Below are 15,976 nucleotides of genomic sequence, written 5' to 3'. Positions count from 1 at the left end.
ATCACTACATCGATTGTATGTGGATTGAGGCGATGCTCAATTATACCGGCTCTACTTCATCAGTCAGCATGCTTGCCTTCGTTCCACCATCCAGGCTGGCCTTTCAGGCGGCCACATTTCATCAAGCGTTGCCATTGAAGTCTCATCGTGTTTCCTTCATCTCGAAGGTATTGAGCCACACACGATAGGTATGGCGGTGAGGATTGCCGGTCGTTTGGCGAGGAGTTTTTAAAGACCGGCCGTTCTATCACATGTATGGTGACAAGGAATCCATACCTACCCACCGATCACTTGGCCTGGGTCACTTGGAAAACACAAGGATTCGGTTAATGGGCGCTGTTGTTGGCACTTGACGATAAGAGCCACCACATGTTGTTTCCATCATCAGACTTTCCTTTGTTGTCTTGGCTGTCGTTGGCGGCCATGTTGTTTTGACGTATACAGTGGACCGGCAAAGTCATGCCATCGATCGCCTTGCTTCCTGCCTTCTCCGCAAACACTCTATACATGTGGGTGGCTGGTTGTGTGGGTTGCTTCGGGAACGGGAGGAGCACATGCATTGCGAAAATCCCACAGACATGCGCAATCAATAACCTCCACACATCACGTTGTTGGAGGGGGGTGAAAAGAATCCAGAGAAGTGGCACTGGTTGCGTAGTGGCCTCGTGGCTTTGCATGGCGGCTTCGCATCAATCCTCTTTTGATGTTCAACCATCGTAGCAAATCATGTAAATCATGGAGTTCCAGCAAGATGCTGGACGAGGCTTGGGTGGTAAAAGCACCTTCCTCATACAGCCAGTCGCGTCGGGCAGATCATACCGAGCAAGAAACGATTCCAACGATGAAACCAACCCTACCTACCTACATTGGTTGCTCTCACTGCCTAAGATGCCTGATATCGGTTTCACGATGCAAAGTCGGTCGTCGAAACGGAACCTACATACATGATTCTGGTTTGAACCCCATCGGCGGCGGGCCAAGTGTCGTCCTCGAACAAGTAGGTGTGGCGTCATCGTCTCCAGAAAATGCCCAACCGTCCGATTTCGCGAACATGAGGAGCAGCGACGGGGGAAAGAGATAAAAAAATTTACAAGGTGGCAGGCAAGTGGGAATCCCAAGGGATGAGATGCATGAGACGAGACGCTTGCGCCAAACATTAAAAAGTAGGACAAGCTTCTTGGGCTACGTCATCCTTCGCTCCACGGTTGAGAGGAGGGGGCAGTCCAGTTACGTTGCTGAAACCTGGACATTCTCTTGGGCTTTGATCCTTCAGAAAGAGCCCCCCGTAATGCGAATTGTGAGCAGGCGAGGTTGATTAATTACTCGGGAATATGACATTAATGTAGGTTACGTTCGATCCAGAATGGTTCTTTTTTTTCGTGCATGTTTTTAACGCGTAAGCCAGACGACGACCCTTAATCTATCGGGGTGGCCCGTGGGCGACAGACGCTCAATCAAAGTTGAGACTTCAAGAAGGGCCAAGCGAACAAAAAAACGAACGGGCTCCAGGGCTAGTCAGCGTGTCGAAGAAGCCATAAACGGCTGCAGGGCTTTTACGCGGCTCATTCAGTTTCCAATGTTTTGGGGTGGTGCTGCTAGTTTGCGTACTAGTCCTGGCCAGGATTCATTAGCTGCCGTCCAGGTGCTAGGGTTATTGACTGGGTTGTCCCCTTCCCCAAACTCAGATGAATTGAATCCCCGTTGAGCAGCCGGGTTTTGCGCCCCCTTGGGAGAGTAATCTGTCTTCTTAGGTGAAACATCGCGGCAGGGCGAGAGACACGGGTGCGAAAACGTTCTTTGAGTAGTACAGCAGGTGCCAACCCCTTCTGATGGCTGCCGTCCAGGGTCGCTACTATGGAAAAGGAACTCTGGTTCATCCTGACATACGGAGCCTTTGTATGTGATACGAACGTATGGCTTAGGAAAGGAGCCTGCTTGCAATCGTTGTCTAGCTGTCACTGCAAATTCCATGGTACTTCTGATAAGATGGCCGGCGAAGAGGGCCATGAGGGGGCAGATGCGATGCAGCTTTTACGAAAGACGCAAGGTGATGTTGGTTGTATGACGGCCGTGTTACAGCGTCCCCCCTTGGCAGGAGCTGCCAATTGCCGCACCCCTCCCCCAATATCTGCAAATGGGCACATCCCGAGGCGGAGAGGGATGCAAACAAAGCGCACAAAGGCCTTCTTCCAAGCTGCATTTGCTGCCGGCCCAACCGGGGAGGCAAGAGGGGTAATATTGGCTGGCTGGTTGGGACAAGCACGACGATCTGCCAAAAACCACCGACGACACCAATGAAGACAGCTTTGATAAGATACCAGAGTGCCCAGAAAGCTTGAAAGGCTGGCACCGAACCGTGGTTCTGCCCACGGAGTATTGGCGATTCGATCCATCACCAGAGTGGTGCGGGTGTGGGGAGATTACGTATGTTGGCAGCCCCGACCACTGGCCGGCACCGACTCTGGTCATGTTATCCTGCGACCCCCCATGGCCGTGCTCCATTGTGTGGTGCAGGTGCAGGTGCAGGAGTGCAGAAGGGGAGAAGCTCGGGGTTTCCTTGCATATATCAACGAATTATCGTGTTATCTGGAGAAGACCCGGGAGCCCGTGTAAATGAAGATGTAAGTAAAGTACGTATGCCGTGCAACATGTTGATGAGAGGCAGAGTCAGTCAGGAACAGCGTGATACGAAGTCTCGTCGCCACTAGCTGGCGCTCGCAGTCAGCTGCACCCGCGATACGAATCTCCGTGCCTGTCGGCTTGGCGACGAACCTCTTATCAACAGGTTAGCCGATGGTGAAAATGCAAGATTGCAGGGCCTGTTTAGAGACTGGAAGTGCTGCTCTGCGGCGGTGTGATTGGACTGGACAGGTGGCCTAGTCTCGGCGAGATTCGGTGTTGACCGAGCAGATGACTGCAAGTAACCAAGTACCTCCACCAAGTGCTGCGCAAGCCGTGCTGGGCCAGCCATGCCTCTTGGCTTCTAGAGGGGCCTCTAGACTGCCTAGAGTGCCTAGCAGCAACTTTTTGCAGTGGCTTGCTCACGCTTGCTGGAGGAGTTTCCTAAAAAGAACTGCTGCGCTCTGCAACTGCTTGAGTTGCCAAGGTCCCCCCGGACAGCCCCCAGTCTTGGCCCCACTCCCTGCAGCTTTTATCCTTTTCGCTTCGTCGCCCGCGAGCATGGATAAGAGAGGCAATTGATTGCTGGACGGGCGGACTAACTAGCCTCGCAGTGAGACGAAGGACAGAAAAAAAGCCAAAAAGGATACAAACCTCTAATTGCTATCCATCCTCGATCCTACCATGCGCAAAACTTCCCACATCCAAAAAACACACACTCGTTCTGCTTGCTTGCTTGAATGATCCTCTCTGACGTTAGATCTCCTCCGATCGCACTCTGGACCTGAGTAGCCACAAAATTGCCGTTCGCTTCTTCCCATCCTTCCACCCTCGCTTTTTTTCCAATTCTTTATCAATCCCATCAGCTCAAGTACCCGTACCAGTACCCGTACCAGTACCACCCTCCTTGTACCCCCTTTCTAATTCAGCAAGCCACCCCCAAAATATCACCTGTAACCCCCGAACGCGTAATCACCTCGCATTCGTTGACTCGCCAGGCCCAGCAAGCAGCACAACACCAAAACAACCACCTTTGCGCTTGATACGATTTGCCTATCTCGCATCCAATCCAGTCTAATCCAATCCAATCTGCCTTGTATTCCTCAACCACCCAGAGATCAACAATAGGATTGATTGTCGTCCTGTGTCTGTCATGCAGTCCAGTTGATTAGAGGCCCCTGCTCTCTCACTCTCAGCCGCTTGCGCATTCGCTTAGCAACGGGGCTATCTCCGACAGCATCGCCAACCTTCCCACAGCATCCCTTAGAGTCCAGCCCAGATGGGGAAATCAAAACGTAAGAAACCAACCTGCACTCCCAATCGATGCAATGTGGATTGTGGCTGACTTCTGGCATCGTCGAACAGATCGTTGGGGCGTAATCCTCGACGCCGGCTCGTCCGGCACCCGTCTGCATGTGTACCGATGGAAGGATCCCGCGCGCGCTGCCAAGCACGCCGACCTCGAAGAACTGCATACGTTACCCAAGCTTAAGACGGAAAAGAAATGGACCAAGAAGATCAGACCAGGCATATCCACCTTTGGCGACCACCCCGAAGATGTCGGGGAATACCTGCGGGATCTGCTGGAGCACGCGGTCAACGTCATTCCCGAGGAGTCACATCCCGATACGCCCATTTTCCTCATGGCCACCGCCGGTATGCGATTACTACCGCCCCGGCAACAACGCGCCGTCCTCACCGAGGTTTGCGACTACTTCCGACACAATACCGAGTTCTCCCTGCCAGATTGCGACCGACACATCCAGGTGATTCCCGGTGATACCGAGGGATTATACGGCTGGATTTCGGCCAACTACCTGCTGGGCGGCTTTGACGATCCGAAGGGACACGCGCATGGCAAGGACCACCACACGTATGGCTTTTTGGACATGGGTGGCGCCTCCGCCCAGATCGCCTTTGCCCCGAATGCAACCGAATCTGCGAAACACGGAGACGACTTGAAACTCTTGCGCCTACGAACTCTGAATGGCGAGTCCACCGAGTACAAGGTGTTCACGACCACATGGCTGGGCTTCGGTGTCAACCAGGCCCGCCAACGCTACGTAAAAGATCTCGTTGATTCGTTCCTCCTCGAGGGTGAACATGAGGTTCCGGACCCCTGTATGCCCAAGGGACTGCGAACGACAGAGAGTGGCGAGTTCGTTGAAGGTACCGCGGACAAGCTGATGCTAGTTGGAACGGGCATATTCGACCAGTGCCTGAGGATGACGAAACCCTTGCTCGGAAAGGATAAGCCTTGCAAGAACGAACCTTGTCTTCTGGATGGCCAGCATGTTCCCGCGATCGATTTCGATGTGAACCATTTTGTCGGAGTGTCGGAGTACTGGCACACGACACACGGCGTCTTCGCAGACAAGAACGACAAGGTCTACGATTTCGCCACATACCAGAAGAAGGTCCTCGACTTCTGCAGCCAAGAATGGGGTGAAATCGAGGATGGTCTCGAAACTAGAAAGAAGGACCACTCCAGAGATGCCCAGGAAGCTTGTTTCAAGGCTTCTTGGCTCATCAATGTCCTGCATGATGGAATTGGCGTTCCCCGAGTTGGCATCGATCATATCGCAGGCGCGACTGCCAATGTCACCAAAGAAATCGGCGAAGCGGCAAAGGAGAAGGGATTCTTGGACCCCTTCCAGGCTGTGGACAAGGTGAACGACATTGAGGTCAGCTGGACCATCGGCCCCATGGTCCTTTACGCGGCTGGCCAAGTGCCGCCTCGCGATACGGCGAAGGAACTTCCCGTCGGTTTCGGTGCCAATATTAAAGGCATTTCTGCCGATTGGCAACACGCTGGTTCAAATTGGACAGCACTGCCCTTCGATGGTGACGATGATGGCTGGACTGATGACCTGACCGAGGATCTCGTTGATCACGTCAAAACCAAGTCGGGCTCCGGCTTCCTTCTCTTCTTCCTTGTATTATTACTTCTCTTCTTCTTCTTCAGGAAACGAGACCGAAGGATGCGCATGTACACTCGAGTCAACGCCATGCTTCGCCGCCATCACCGCCGGCCTGGCAGCCCGCGCAAAACCAGCCGCGGGATTTCGGCCCTCGCCGGAAAGCTCTTCGGCCGCCCCTCGCACCCTTACGAAAGGGTTATCGAGGAAGGCGATGCCGCGCAGTTCGAGCTCGGTGATGTGGACTCGGATGAGGCCGAATCCGATAGCAGCGGCAGTGTCCGCCAAGGGCGAACTTCGGGCCTGGCTACTCCCAAGCTCAACGCACACGGCTTTGATGACCTGCGCAAGCAACCCTACCCGGCCAGCGCTATTGACCGAAGCGGCATGGTCGTGCGGACCGAGAGCCGAGAGCGACTTGTCCCGCAGATGATCAACGCTGGTCGCCGCAGTCGCGCAGGCAGCCCCACGAGGCTGAAGAGTCCTCTGATGAGTCCGTTGAACGAAGACTAATACTTTTTTTTCTCCACACCTTTATACACTTTTTAAAACACCCTTTCGACATCACACACATGCTGAAGACGAAGCTTATGCAGAGGTCTATACGTTTAGCGGCCATAGGTTAGGAGTTTTGTTGGCTTTTACTATACATGTACAATCACCACTATTGTACGGCGTTTCTGGAACGGGAGAAAGGGCAGGCAGGCATTACGGGATACTACTACTTTACTTGGTCATGTCTTGATGTCCAAAAACCTATTCATGGGGGAGCGCGTTTACTCTTTTTTTGGCTGTGGCTTTGGATTCTACTTAGATCAAATACCCCCCCCCACACGATGTTCTGAAAGGGAGTTATGAATTGAGGAATGCTCAGAACAGCTTTATGTAGGCAATCTTATGGGCTCCGACGAAGCCTTTTTATACATTACACGATTCAACATTACATTGCACGTTTCCCTACCTTGCCACATGTGATTTTATCTTGTTGCCGAGCCTACCTTTGTTGACATTGCAAGGCCTCAACCTGACTTGGCGGTGCCTCGAGCATTGCAAGCGATGATGTGTGTTCAGTCCAGTGTGCCGACCTGGTCGGTGTTCCTGAAGCTTCCGCCCCTGCGACAAGACGAATATCACGATCTGGGGGCACTGGTCATTGGTTCGCCCTCTTTCCGCATTTTCGCACAATCATCCCCCTCATAGAAACAGACAAAAACGTAGGTCGCCCTTCAGCAGTTGCTGTTTTTCATACTAGGGGTGACAAACCACTGCCGCAAGCACGTAAGCAATTGACATAAGTTGAGCCATCTCACGTTGAAATTGGTCCAAATCGAGACGGTGTCAGGTGCAGCGAGTTGTGTCGATATAAGAATGCCTTTCGTAGCTTTTGGCTTTGGGTTTCGATGTGTGACCTGTCCCCATTCTGTGATGACGCTGGTGATGATGGGGATTGATTTATTGTATACATGCGACGGCTCAATGTGAATACATCGCCGGTAACATTGCATTCACACGCCACGGTAGGCAGGGCCCTGCAACAACTCAACGTGAATACATCGCCAGCTACATTGTATTCAAACGACACCGTAAGTAGGACCCTGTAACAGCTCAACGTGGATGCATCGCTAGCAGCATTACATTCACCAATCTTTATTCCTATATAAAGTGTTCTTCTCACCCTTTCCTGTTGCCACATCTTCTACTCCTGCATCCACTCTTTCATACGCACCTCCACAGCGCTGACAACCACACTCCCCGTTTCACACTTTACGACTGTGTACTCGACAAGACTCTCCCCCAAGACATCACAGTCATCTTCATTTCGTTGTCAACCTCTTCTCGTTTCCCTCGTGCCATTTGGATCGTCTTAGTCAAGATGTTCTTCCTGGCCATGTTCGCCGCTCTCTTCGCCCTCTTCGGAATGGTCCCGGGCTTGACACTGGGCCGCCGATCCGAAGACCAGCCGGCCCAGCATGGATTCACGATCTTCTTCGGCCAGATATACCAAGACAACGCAGGATGGGGGCTCCGGGTACCACCCCCACTACACCTTCGTCCCGGACGATGCCTCATTCGGCATATGCAACCAGATAATGTCCTACCCTGGCCTGGACAAGCACGACGACGTCAGCGGTAATAAATACGGCGTGCGTCTCAGCGACGGTAGCGACTACGCGCCTGATGATATCGAGTTTAACGCGCGGGCTATCGGCCACTACAGTAAGATATTTCATATTGCCTTTACCTCTCTCTCCCAGTCCAGCAACCCCCCTCCACTTCTGCTTCCACTGCGTTTTCGATACGAGAAGCGGCAGGCCCATTGAATGAGAAGAACATTGGATTGACTAACTGTGGGTTACTTTTCTACGAAAACAGCCATCTACAAGGGCCGCGGCTACACCATCTGGCCCCTGAACGGGAATGACCCTGTTGGGAGCTGCCAGTTCGACAACAGTGTCCCCTTCGATTGCGACTGGTTGAACAACCCTGGGTACAGAATGATGGGCAATTCCATGTTGCGGTGCAAGTCTGACACGGTCCACATCTGTACGGATCCCAACAATCCCTATAAGATGGTGCTGAATGAGACGGAGACTTGAGTGTGATGGGCGCTCTTCCAGGGAGGATAAGATTATTGAGGGACAACTGGGATTAATTTTGGCGCAGGGACAGACGGATGATCTGGTGGTGGGCAACCGATAGTGAGGTAGCGTTCAACACCACAATATACTCAGGACCCCTGGAACGGATCATGAGACTATGCTTGTGCTTTTCAGCGTAGCCAGCACACCAAATTGATCACAGTCTTCTGTTTCTACCTGTGATTGCGTATTTGCCGCCAATCTATTATCAGTAGTCACACGGGGAAATCCCGAGTGTACGGGAGAAATCAAACACCCTGTATGTCCAACTGTCATTGAAAACCAGCTTCAATTTGGCTACAAGTAGCCCATCCCGTCTGTTGCTGTCCCCCACCGCTGACCATCGTCAGGCCGGTCGAGGGAACCCAACTGGGTACCTCACCGTCCTGGTCCAGAATTGATTCAACTTTACTCGGAATCCTTACTGTAATTCTCCGATGTCCCCGCCTCCTCAACCAGCCGCGGCTTGAAGGTTCTGTCCACCTCGTCCGGCCAATGCGGGCGCGAATCAAACGAGAACCGCAAGATCTCCGGCCGCCGGTAATGGCCCGCCGCATCGATCCAGACCTTGACGGCGCCGAGCTGCGCGAAGTCGACCTCGGCCTGGACCAGCCTCTCCTCGGCCCCCGTGTGCGGGCCCGCCAAGTAAGAACAAAATGGGTGCAGGACGGACGACCACCCACCCCCGGGTTTCACCAAGTCCTGCTTGCCCAGGTTCTCCTCCATCCACTCGAGACAGGTCTCGTCGACGTAGTTGGACGCCGTCACGACGAACACCTGCGCTGTCAGTGCGTGCGCCTTCATCAGGGCCTCGATCTGCGCGTCGGCCACCGCCTCGAACCCGACCATCGTCGACAGGGCGGGCCAGGCCCCGGCGTGGATGTGCTCGTTCTGCGCGATCAGGGCCTGGCGCGCGCCGTTCATCGTGTGCTCCCAGCAAGCGAGGCCGCCGAGGTTGTACGAGCTGCTGCTGCCTTCCCCCTGGCCCTGGCCCTGGCCCGCAACCTCAGACGACGACAGGGGCCAGGTCCGCAGCGTGCTGCCATCTCCCTGCGCCCAGACCATGCGCTCGACGTACGTCGGCTGCAGCTTGCGGTGCACGCCCAGGATCGCGCCGTCGCGGCCGTCGACGGTGACCTGCGAGTTGAATAGGGTGTACCCGCTGGCCATGCGCTCCGATATCCCCAGGTTGATTGATACGCCCGCGCGCCGGCAGGCGGCTTGGATGCCGCGCATGTCCTCGTTGTCGGTCTCGACGACCACGCTCTCTTGGGCGTATTTGGCTAGGGCGTCTACTTGGGCGAGCGGGGGGTAGCACTCGGTCCAGTACTAGACGCAGGTTGTCAACGGGGTGGGTGTGGGTTTGAGGAAGATATGAACTGACTGGATATCCAGGTATGAACGTCTCGGGGAATACGAGAAGTTTTATATCGTCATGTCCAGCTTGTTCGATGAGTTCAATCACTTTCTTGATCGTGGCGGCTTTGTTCATGAAGATAGGGGCGGCGTGGGCTGCTGCCACCTTGAACTTGAGAGTGGCTGGCAACATTGCGATCAATAAAGTTCAATATATTCCAGAACCCTAGTCTTAGTTCGATAGCATGTAATTTGGACACGAGAGCGAAAATGCTTCAACTGATGATAAGAGGCGAAGACTAGAGTCCTGGTGCAGGAAGCCAAGACAGCGTCGATCAATCTGGAGTGCTGTGCGGGGTATCGCTCAAGCAGGTAGGTAGCCTAATGGGAGTTTACTGCAGTCCTCGTATGTCGAACCAATCAAGCCCGAAATTCACTCCAATGACTGAACTCCCTTCGCTGCGTCGCCGGTAGCTACAGCAAGACGATGGGCGAACTGCTGGGCCGGCGCCCCCACTAAAGGAATAGGGGGTAATCTGACCCAAAAAAGGGTTGATGAAAATCTTCTACACGGCAGAACAAACTAAAGTACAAAGTTATATTATGAAATATATCAAATCAATAAAGAATAATATCCTTTCCCTCCCATTCTCATTGCCCACAATAAAAACCACCGCCGGCCCCTTCTCCGAAAACGAACTCATCAACACCATCCTCGTTAAGAAGTCAAGTCGTAAATGTTCTCTCCGTTCAACGTGGGATCGAATTGGGGCGGAGGAGTCCTCTGAGGCGGCTGGTTAAAAGGAGCCGCGTACGCCGGGCTCTGAGCGCCGGCGTTCGCCCAAGCTTGGCCCCAGGTGTTGAAGGGCGATGGTTGCGCCACCACCTGCGGCGGGGGCGGGGCGAAGTTCCATCCCGGATTCGGTAGCTGGAACAGCTGCTGCTGTGGGTAAAACTGCTGCTGCTGTTGCTGCTGCTGTTGCTGCTGTTGCTGCTGTTGCTGCTGTTGCTGCTGTTGCTGCTGTTGCTGGGGCTGCTGGAAAGGGTTCTGCTGGGGCTGCTGCTGGAAAGGATTCTGCTGGGGCTGCTGCTGAGGCTGCTGCTGGAAGGGCTGCTGTTGCGGCTGTATCTGGGGCGACGGCGACAGCTGGAACGGCGGCGGCGACGACGACAGGCGGGGGTCGATCAGGGCCGGGTTCACCGGCGACGGCAGCGGCTGCATCGGGTGCGGCATGCCCGCGTTCATGGCGGCGTAGAGCTGCTGGCCCTGGCCCGGCGACCCGTTGCCGTTGCCCAGGTAGAGCGGCGAGAACTGGCTCGGCGGCGGCGCGCGGCTCGGGCTGACGGGAATCTGGCCCGGCACGACGCCGCCGTTGCCCGCGAACCCATTGGGCGGGCACTGCGGCGCCTGCTGCATGCCGTTCATGAATTGGCTGAACGGAGACAGCTGCTGTTGTTGCTGCTGCGGCTGCTGCTGGTACGGCGGGGTTTGGGGACCGAGGCTGTTCCCCTGGCCGACGGGCGCGAAGGGGCTCTGGCCACCCCCGTTGGCACTGCCCGCCGGCGCGAACGGGCTGGGCGGCGGCGGGTACTGATACTGCTGCTGCTGTTGCGGCGGCGACTGTTGCGGCGGCGGCGACTGCGACCGCGACTGCTCCCGCTGCTGCCGCTCCAGCCAGGCCAGCCGCTCGGCGACCTCGTGGTCCCGGTGCAGGCGGCGGACCTCGTCGATGAAGCGCTGCTGCTCCTGCTGCCACGCGCGCTCCTCGGCGTTCTGCGGCGACCGGGGTTGCCCCAGTTGTAGCCGGGGTGCAGCTCGACGCCGTAGGGCATCGCGCCCGGCAGGGTGAACATGGGGGGCTGCTGCTGGAACTGCGGGGGGCGGGGAGTTGATCTGGTAGGGAGGGGACTGGCCGCCGGGCTGCTGCTGCTGCTGGCCGACTGGTGGAGGGGTCTGCTCGGGGACGAACTGCTGGGGCTGTTGTTGGAAGGGATTCTGCTGAGGCTGCTGCTGGGGCTGCTGCTGCGGTTGCTGCTGCGGTTGCTGCTGGCCGCCCGTTCCGGCGGCGTATATGATGCGCCCCGGGGGTCGTGGGTTCGGAGGGTACTGCTGCCCCGGCGGGTTGTTTTGCTGTTGCCATTGCTGGTTCGCCGCCTGGTAGGCGGCAACATCTGTGAATGCAGTTCTGCCACTGGTCCGGATGACTGAAGGCAGATGCGCGATAAGTATATAATTATGGCTGCGAGACCCCTATTTACAATGAAGACATGGCAAAGGGGAAACGAAAAAGAAAAGGTGGCGGGGGGAAGAGGGAAAGGAGACAATCAATGTCACTTACGCGGGATGCGACCAGGAGCCGGGTTATTGTTGCTGATCTTGGCTGGGCGTTAACATAATGCCATTATATTTTCAACCATAGTTTATATGTCCTAGAGAAGAAAAGACTCACCCCATCCACGCTCAATTCTCGTATCTCGGCTATCCTCCTCTCGAGACTGATGCCGTTTGGCCACGGCCTTGCTTGACCACTCTGAATCTGCTGGTCGCGCACCAGCAGTTCCTCTCTCAACGTAGCGCGAAGGCCACGGTTCCAGCGCTGCCTTCAAGTTCATGAAATCAGCAACATGCCAGTTCTCAAAAGACGGAGGAGGGAAAGAGTATATATAAGGAAAGAGAGGGAGAAGGAGGGAAAGAGGGAGGATAGGGTTTTTTGACTAACATGACGGCCACCCGCGAGGTGGCGTGACCGCGAAGAGCAAATTCGGCCATGATGAAGTCCCACGATCCTGGCGCCACGCTCAATTCACTGTTGTCATCGATGGACAGCTCGCCTCGCAGGAGGATACATATGATGAAAGTGTTGACCTGGTTGGGCGTCCATGCTATCCTGGCTAGCCTTTGCACGCTTGGAACATCCCATCCATCGAAAGCAGGTGAGCCGCTCATTTTAGATGTAGATTCTAAGGGAGGGGGTTAGTAATTTGTGTTTTGGTTGTAACTTGGGTCGATTAGTATACGAAGTTAATGAATTATAGAGTAATGATCGTAGTCTATAATAGATATAGATACTGAATCTCACAAGGATCTTGGAAAGATAGACGAAGTAGAATGGCTGATGGTATATTAAGGGAGAGCATGGCTGGATTTGTTCAGTTATACCCTCATGTTCAATGGACTCGGCCAGTATCCGTTTCCGGGCACACCTGCCAGCTAACTCTCCTTTCCGTATACAATGGAAATAAATATCGTCTTTGAGCCTATCAAAGCAATCGTCAATGCGTATATAAGTTGAAAGGGGCAGGTGACAATGAAATCCCCTCACAGCGCAAGAACTGACAACAATGAACGCCATCGCCGTGCAGTTTGGGCTAACTGCTAGCTGACTTGCCCGCGGGGGAAATGTTGGCCTACCGACAAAGTCTGAAGAAGACATATTAATTTGATTATTTATTTATTGGTATTGGAAGAGGTACATAGATGACATGGCCCAAAGCGACTGCATTGAGACCGCCACTGTCTAGTTTTTGTAACATGATAACATATAGTCCAAACAGAGTGATGTATGCAAGAATATGAAGATATATGATTGGTATCGACAGATATTGCTTCTAGAAAACGAAAATGCCCCCTTCCCCTGGGATTAGATGAAATTTATTCACAGCAAAAGCCATGACAGCACAGCCCCACGATCTCAAACGGCAAGCTACTAGGAAACCCAGCCGCATGCATCTGGAGCCCGCGAATCCAAAGCAGAGCGTCCATCTGTAGATCCTCGCCGAACCGTACGGGATCCCGGGCATGCTGGTACTGGAAGCTCAGTTTGCCGGGGTCCATGAGCTTGCCGACCCTCACAGCCACATCATTGTTCAGAGAGCATCCGTTACTACTACTACTGTTCATATCCTCCAGTACCTGTAAGATACAGTACGAACTCCGGGCGTGGAAGCGAGAATCCTCAAAGAGCGGAGTCGCGGCTGGGAACTGCCACTCGATGACTTTCAAAGCCACGGGACTTGGCTCCTCCGTGTTGTCCTGATGGCCATCCTGGGAATATTCTCGATTGAACCATGGGAAAAACGCGGTCCTGCCTTCCGCGACGATCTTGGATACCGACTTCGCCGTGGTCAAATACGCAACCTCCCCCTGCGGCGGCGTCTCCTCCAGCCGGAACCGCAACCTCCTCCCGTCCGACGGGTTCGTAGCCACCAAATCCAGCCTCTCCAGCGGCTGTCCCACATCCAGCACCGCAAGCGCAAGGACCTCGAGCTGCGACGCGACCGCGGGTGCGTACTCGACGACGACGCGGCGGACGGCCAGGGACGCCGCGAGGAACAGCGGGTTGGCGGGGGACCGCACCGACAGGCCCCAGCGGGACGTCCCCGCCCAGAGCAGCGTGTCGTTGTCGCGGCAGAAGCGCGTCAGGCGCGCCGCCGAGTAGTCCTCGGCCGGGGTCGAGTCGCGCTCCCAGACGGCGTCGCCGCCGAGGCTGCGCTTGAGGAGGGGCTGGTCGAGGGGGATGGGGCGGTAGTGCCGCGCGAGCTCTTGGTAGGCTTCGTAGCACGTCAGGAGCACGGAGGGCAGAGATGATGGTGAGCGTCCGGGACTCTTATCGTCCTCGTCCTCGTCGTGGTCTAAGACGTAGTGCAGCCACCAGTCTCCGGGTGGTGCCCAGTTCCGTACGTCGATGTTAGGCTTGAGCCGTAGATTGACGACGCGGTGCGGGAGCGTGTAGCGCCATATCTTATACCGGATCTCCGGGGGAAGGAGGCCGAATTGGTGGAATTCTGCGAGCATAATACGATGATGGCTGGGACAGAAAATCAAATTCAACAAGTCAAGTTTAATCCAAAAGGTGCGAGGTATTTACAACGAGCAGCGTAGTGCCCGAATATCCAATGCGCTCGATGTCGTAAACTCACCATCACGTATTCGCACGAAGATGAAGTCATTATAGTGAAGCAAATGGCCATCAAGGTTGGTTGATCCGCTGCTAGATCATGACCCTGATTGGCCTTTTGGCAGTATACTCCATCAACGTGGCCATCAAGGTAGCTGGGTTTATAGGAGAAAGCCCCCAATAGACCAGTCAATCACTGAGTTGACTTCATCGGTGGCATCAAACCAAAGTTGAAAGGGGGAATCGAAGGCAATCAATGGGATGATAGGCCTGCACGTGCAGTCTTCGGAGTTAAGAAGCCCAGAAATTCGACACCCATTGGAGCTCGCGTGCCATATTGCCATATCTGGGTTGGTTGACTGGAGCCAACCCCCATGGCCCAAAGCGTGCATCATTGCCATTTGAACGAATTGACCGAGACTGGTTGGTCGTCGGCAGCTTACCAGTTCAAGCGATGCCTGATGTACCGTAGCCGTCACGCTGAGCCCGATTCCCCGTGTTCATACACCGCTAAGCCGCATGCAGGGGGACCCTCGCCGTTGACAGCGAAGCCAGCTGTCCAGCGAGATGGGGCGTAGCCAGGGGCATAAATAAGCTGCTTGCTCTGTTTGCTGCGACTCGGCGCAGTGCAGTTGCAGCCTTGCAAGGTGACATGGGCATCATGCCGTCATACCGTCTTGGCAAACAATGCGAACATGTTGCTGGGCGGCCGGACATGGAGCGTCTGGCGAAGAAAAAAAGAAAAAGTCAGGTCTGTCTGGGCGCAAAACAAACCCGAAAGACTCGAGATGGAGGCAAAGAGTTGCGAAGGGTTGGGAGGCAATTATATTGCCATCGTCTGTCTCTCCATCTCAGATCCAAAGGGCCGAATCAGCATGCCGTTAATCATCCATCGTCAATCATTGCTGGATGCTGCGCGTGCTGGACGTGCGGATGTGGATGTGGGTGCTGCTGGCCGTTTTCCCCAATTTTCCTCTGTCCGGAATTGAAACTTGGTTTCATCTTTCCCTCGTTCGCTCTTGCCAAGTCAGACCACTTGATGCTAGATTGCCGAGGAAGGAAAGAACGAAGGAGCGAAGGAGCGAACTCGGGCCAAAGGCAGGACCAAACGTGCCAACGGGTTACCCAAATAAGCCGTAACGAGCTCAACTATTGATTGATGGACGTGTTTGGCGATTCTCTCGATTTCTCGATTTGATGAATCTGGTGTTGCTGGTCAAAACACAAGCTAGGTCTCGACTTTCCTTCCCATTGTCACGTCCACAGGGCCTAAGTCAGCCCGCCAGCGAGCCGCCCAATCGCGTTGGCTCCACCTTTTTCCCTCCTCTGCCGCCGGCTAAGCCCTCCCTGCCCCTGGCGCATTAGCCCCCCTTTGCGAATTTGCCATTTGCCCATTTGCAACCCCCGGTCCAGTACCTTGCATGCCCGGCCCCTGGTGTTTGAGGTTCGAGGAAAAGGCACGCCGGCAACCCAAACCTTACCAACCTTACTTTGACGGGAAGGAAGGGTAGGGCGTGTGCTCGGCAAGACGGCAGTGGCCTGACTC

At 54.8% G+C, this 15,976-nt stretch overlaps 5 protein-coding genes across 5 annotated transcripts; 2 read left to right on the top strand and 3 right to left on the bottom strand.

The window, feature by feature from the left end:
* Positions 1-3,947: 3,947 nt before the first annotated feature.
* On the top strand, positions 3,948-6,050 carry PG997_007328 (GDA1/CD39 family protein; the record flags this gene model as incomplete). Its single annotated transcript, XM_066811643.1, has 1 exon — positions 3,948-6,050. The coding sequence occupies one exon, from the start codon at positions 3,948-3,950 to the stop codon at positions 6,048-6,050; it is 2,103 nt and encodes a 700-aa protein (XP_066666985.1).
* Positions 6,051-7,507: 1,457 nt separating this feature from the next.
* On the top strand, positions 7,508-8,134 carry PG997_007327 (uncharacterized protein; the record flags this gene model as incomplete). The annotated part of the gene is made up of 2 exons (XM_066811642.1): positions 7,508-7,754; positions 7,911-8,134. The coding sequence occupies 2 exons, from the start codon at positions 7,508-7,510 to the stop codon at positions 8,132-8,134; spliced, it is 471 nt and encodes a 156-aa protein (XP_066666984.1).
* A 450-nt stretch (positions 8,135-8,584) lies between these two features.
* On the bottom strand, positions 8,585-9,725 carry PG997_007326 (carbon-nitrogen hydrolase; the record flags this gene model as incomplete). The annotated part of the gene is made up of 2 exons (XM_066811641.1): positions 8,585-9,505; positions 9,561-9,725. The coding sequence occupies 2 exons, from the start codon at positions 9,723-9,725 to the stop codon at positions 8,585-8,587; spliced, it is 1,086 nt and encodes a 361-aa protein (XP_066666983.1).
* Positions 9,726-10,250: 525 nt separating this feature from the next.
* PG997_007325 (uncharacterized protein) lies at positions 10,251-12,145 on the bottom strand (the record flags this gene model as incomplete). The annotated part of the gene is made up of 2 exons (XM_066811640.1): positions 10,251-11,704; positions 11,983-12,145. 2 exons carry the CDS (start codon positions 12,143-12,145, stop codon positions 10,251-10,253), a joined length of 1,617 nt encoding a protein of 538 aa, XP_066666982.1.
* A 1,039-nt stretch (positions 12,146-13,184) lies between these two features.
* PG997_007324 (uncharacterized protein) lies at positions 13,185-14,327 on the bottom strand (the record flags this gene model as incomplete). The annotated part of the gene is made up of 1 exon (XM_066811639.1): positions 13,185-14,327. The coding sequence occupies one exon, from the start codon at positions 14,325-14,327 to the stop codon at positions 13,185-13,187; it is 1,143 nt and encodes a 380-aa protein (XP_066666981.1).
* Between the last annotated feature and the right edge of the window lie 1,649 nt (positions 14,328-15,976).

Source organism: Apiospora hydei (assembly GCF_038363865.1).
Source record: "Apiospora hydei strain CBS 114990 chromosome Unknown utg000006l_segment0_segment0, whole genome shotgun sequence".
Lineage (NCBI taxonomy): Eukaryota > Fungi > Ascomycota > Sordariomycetes > Amphisphaeriales > Apiosporaceae > Apiospora > Apiospora hydei.
The sequence above is the reverse complement of the archived record's forward strand: the minus strand, read 5'-3'. Positions and strand labels throughout refer to the sequence as shown.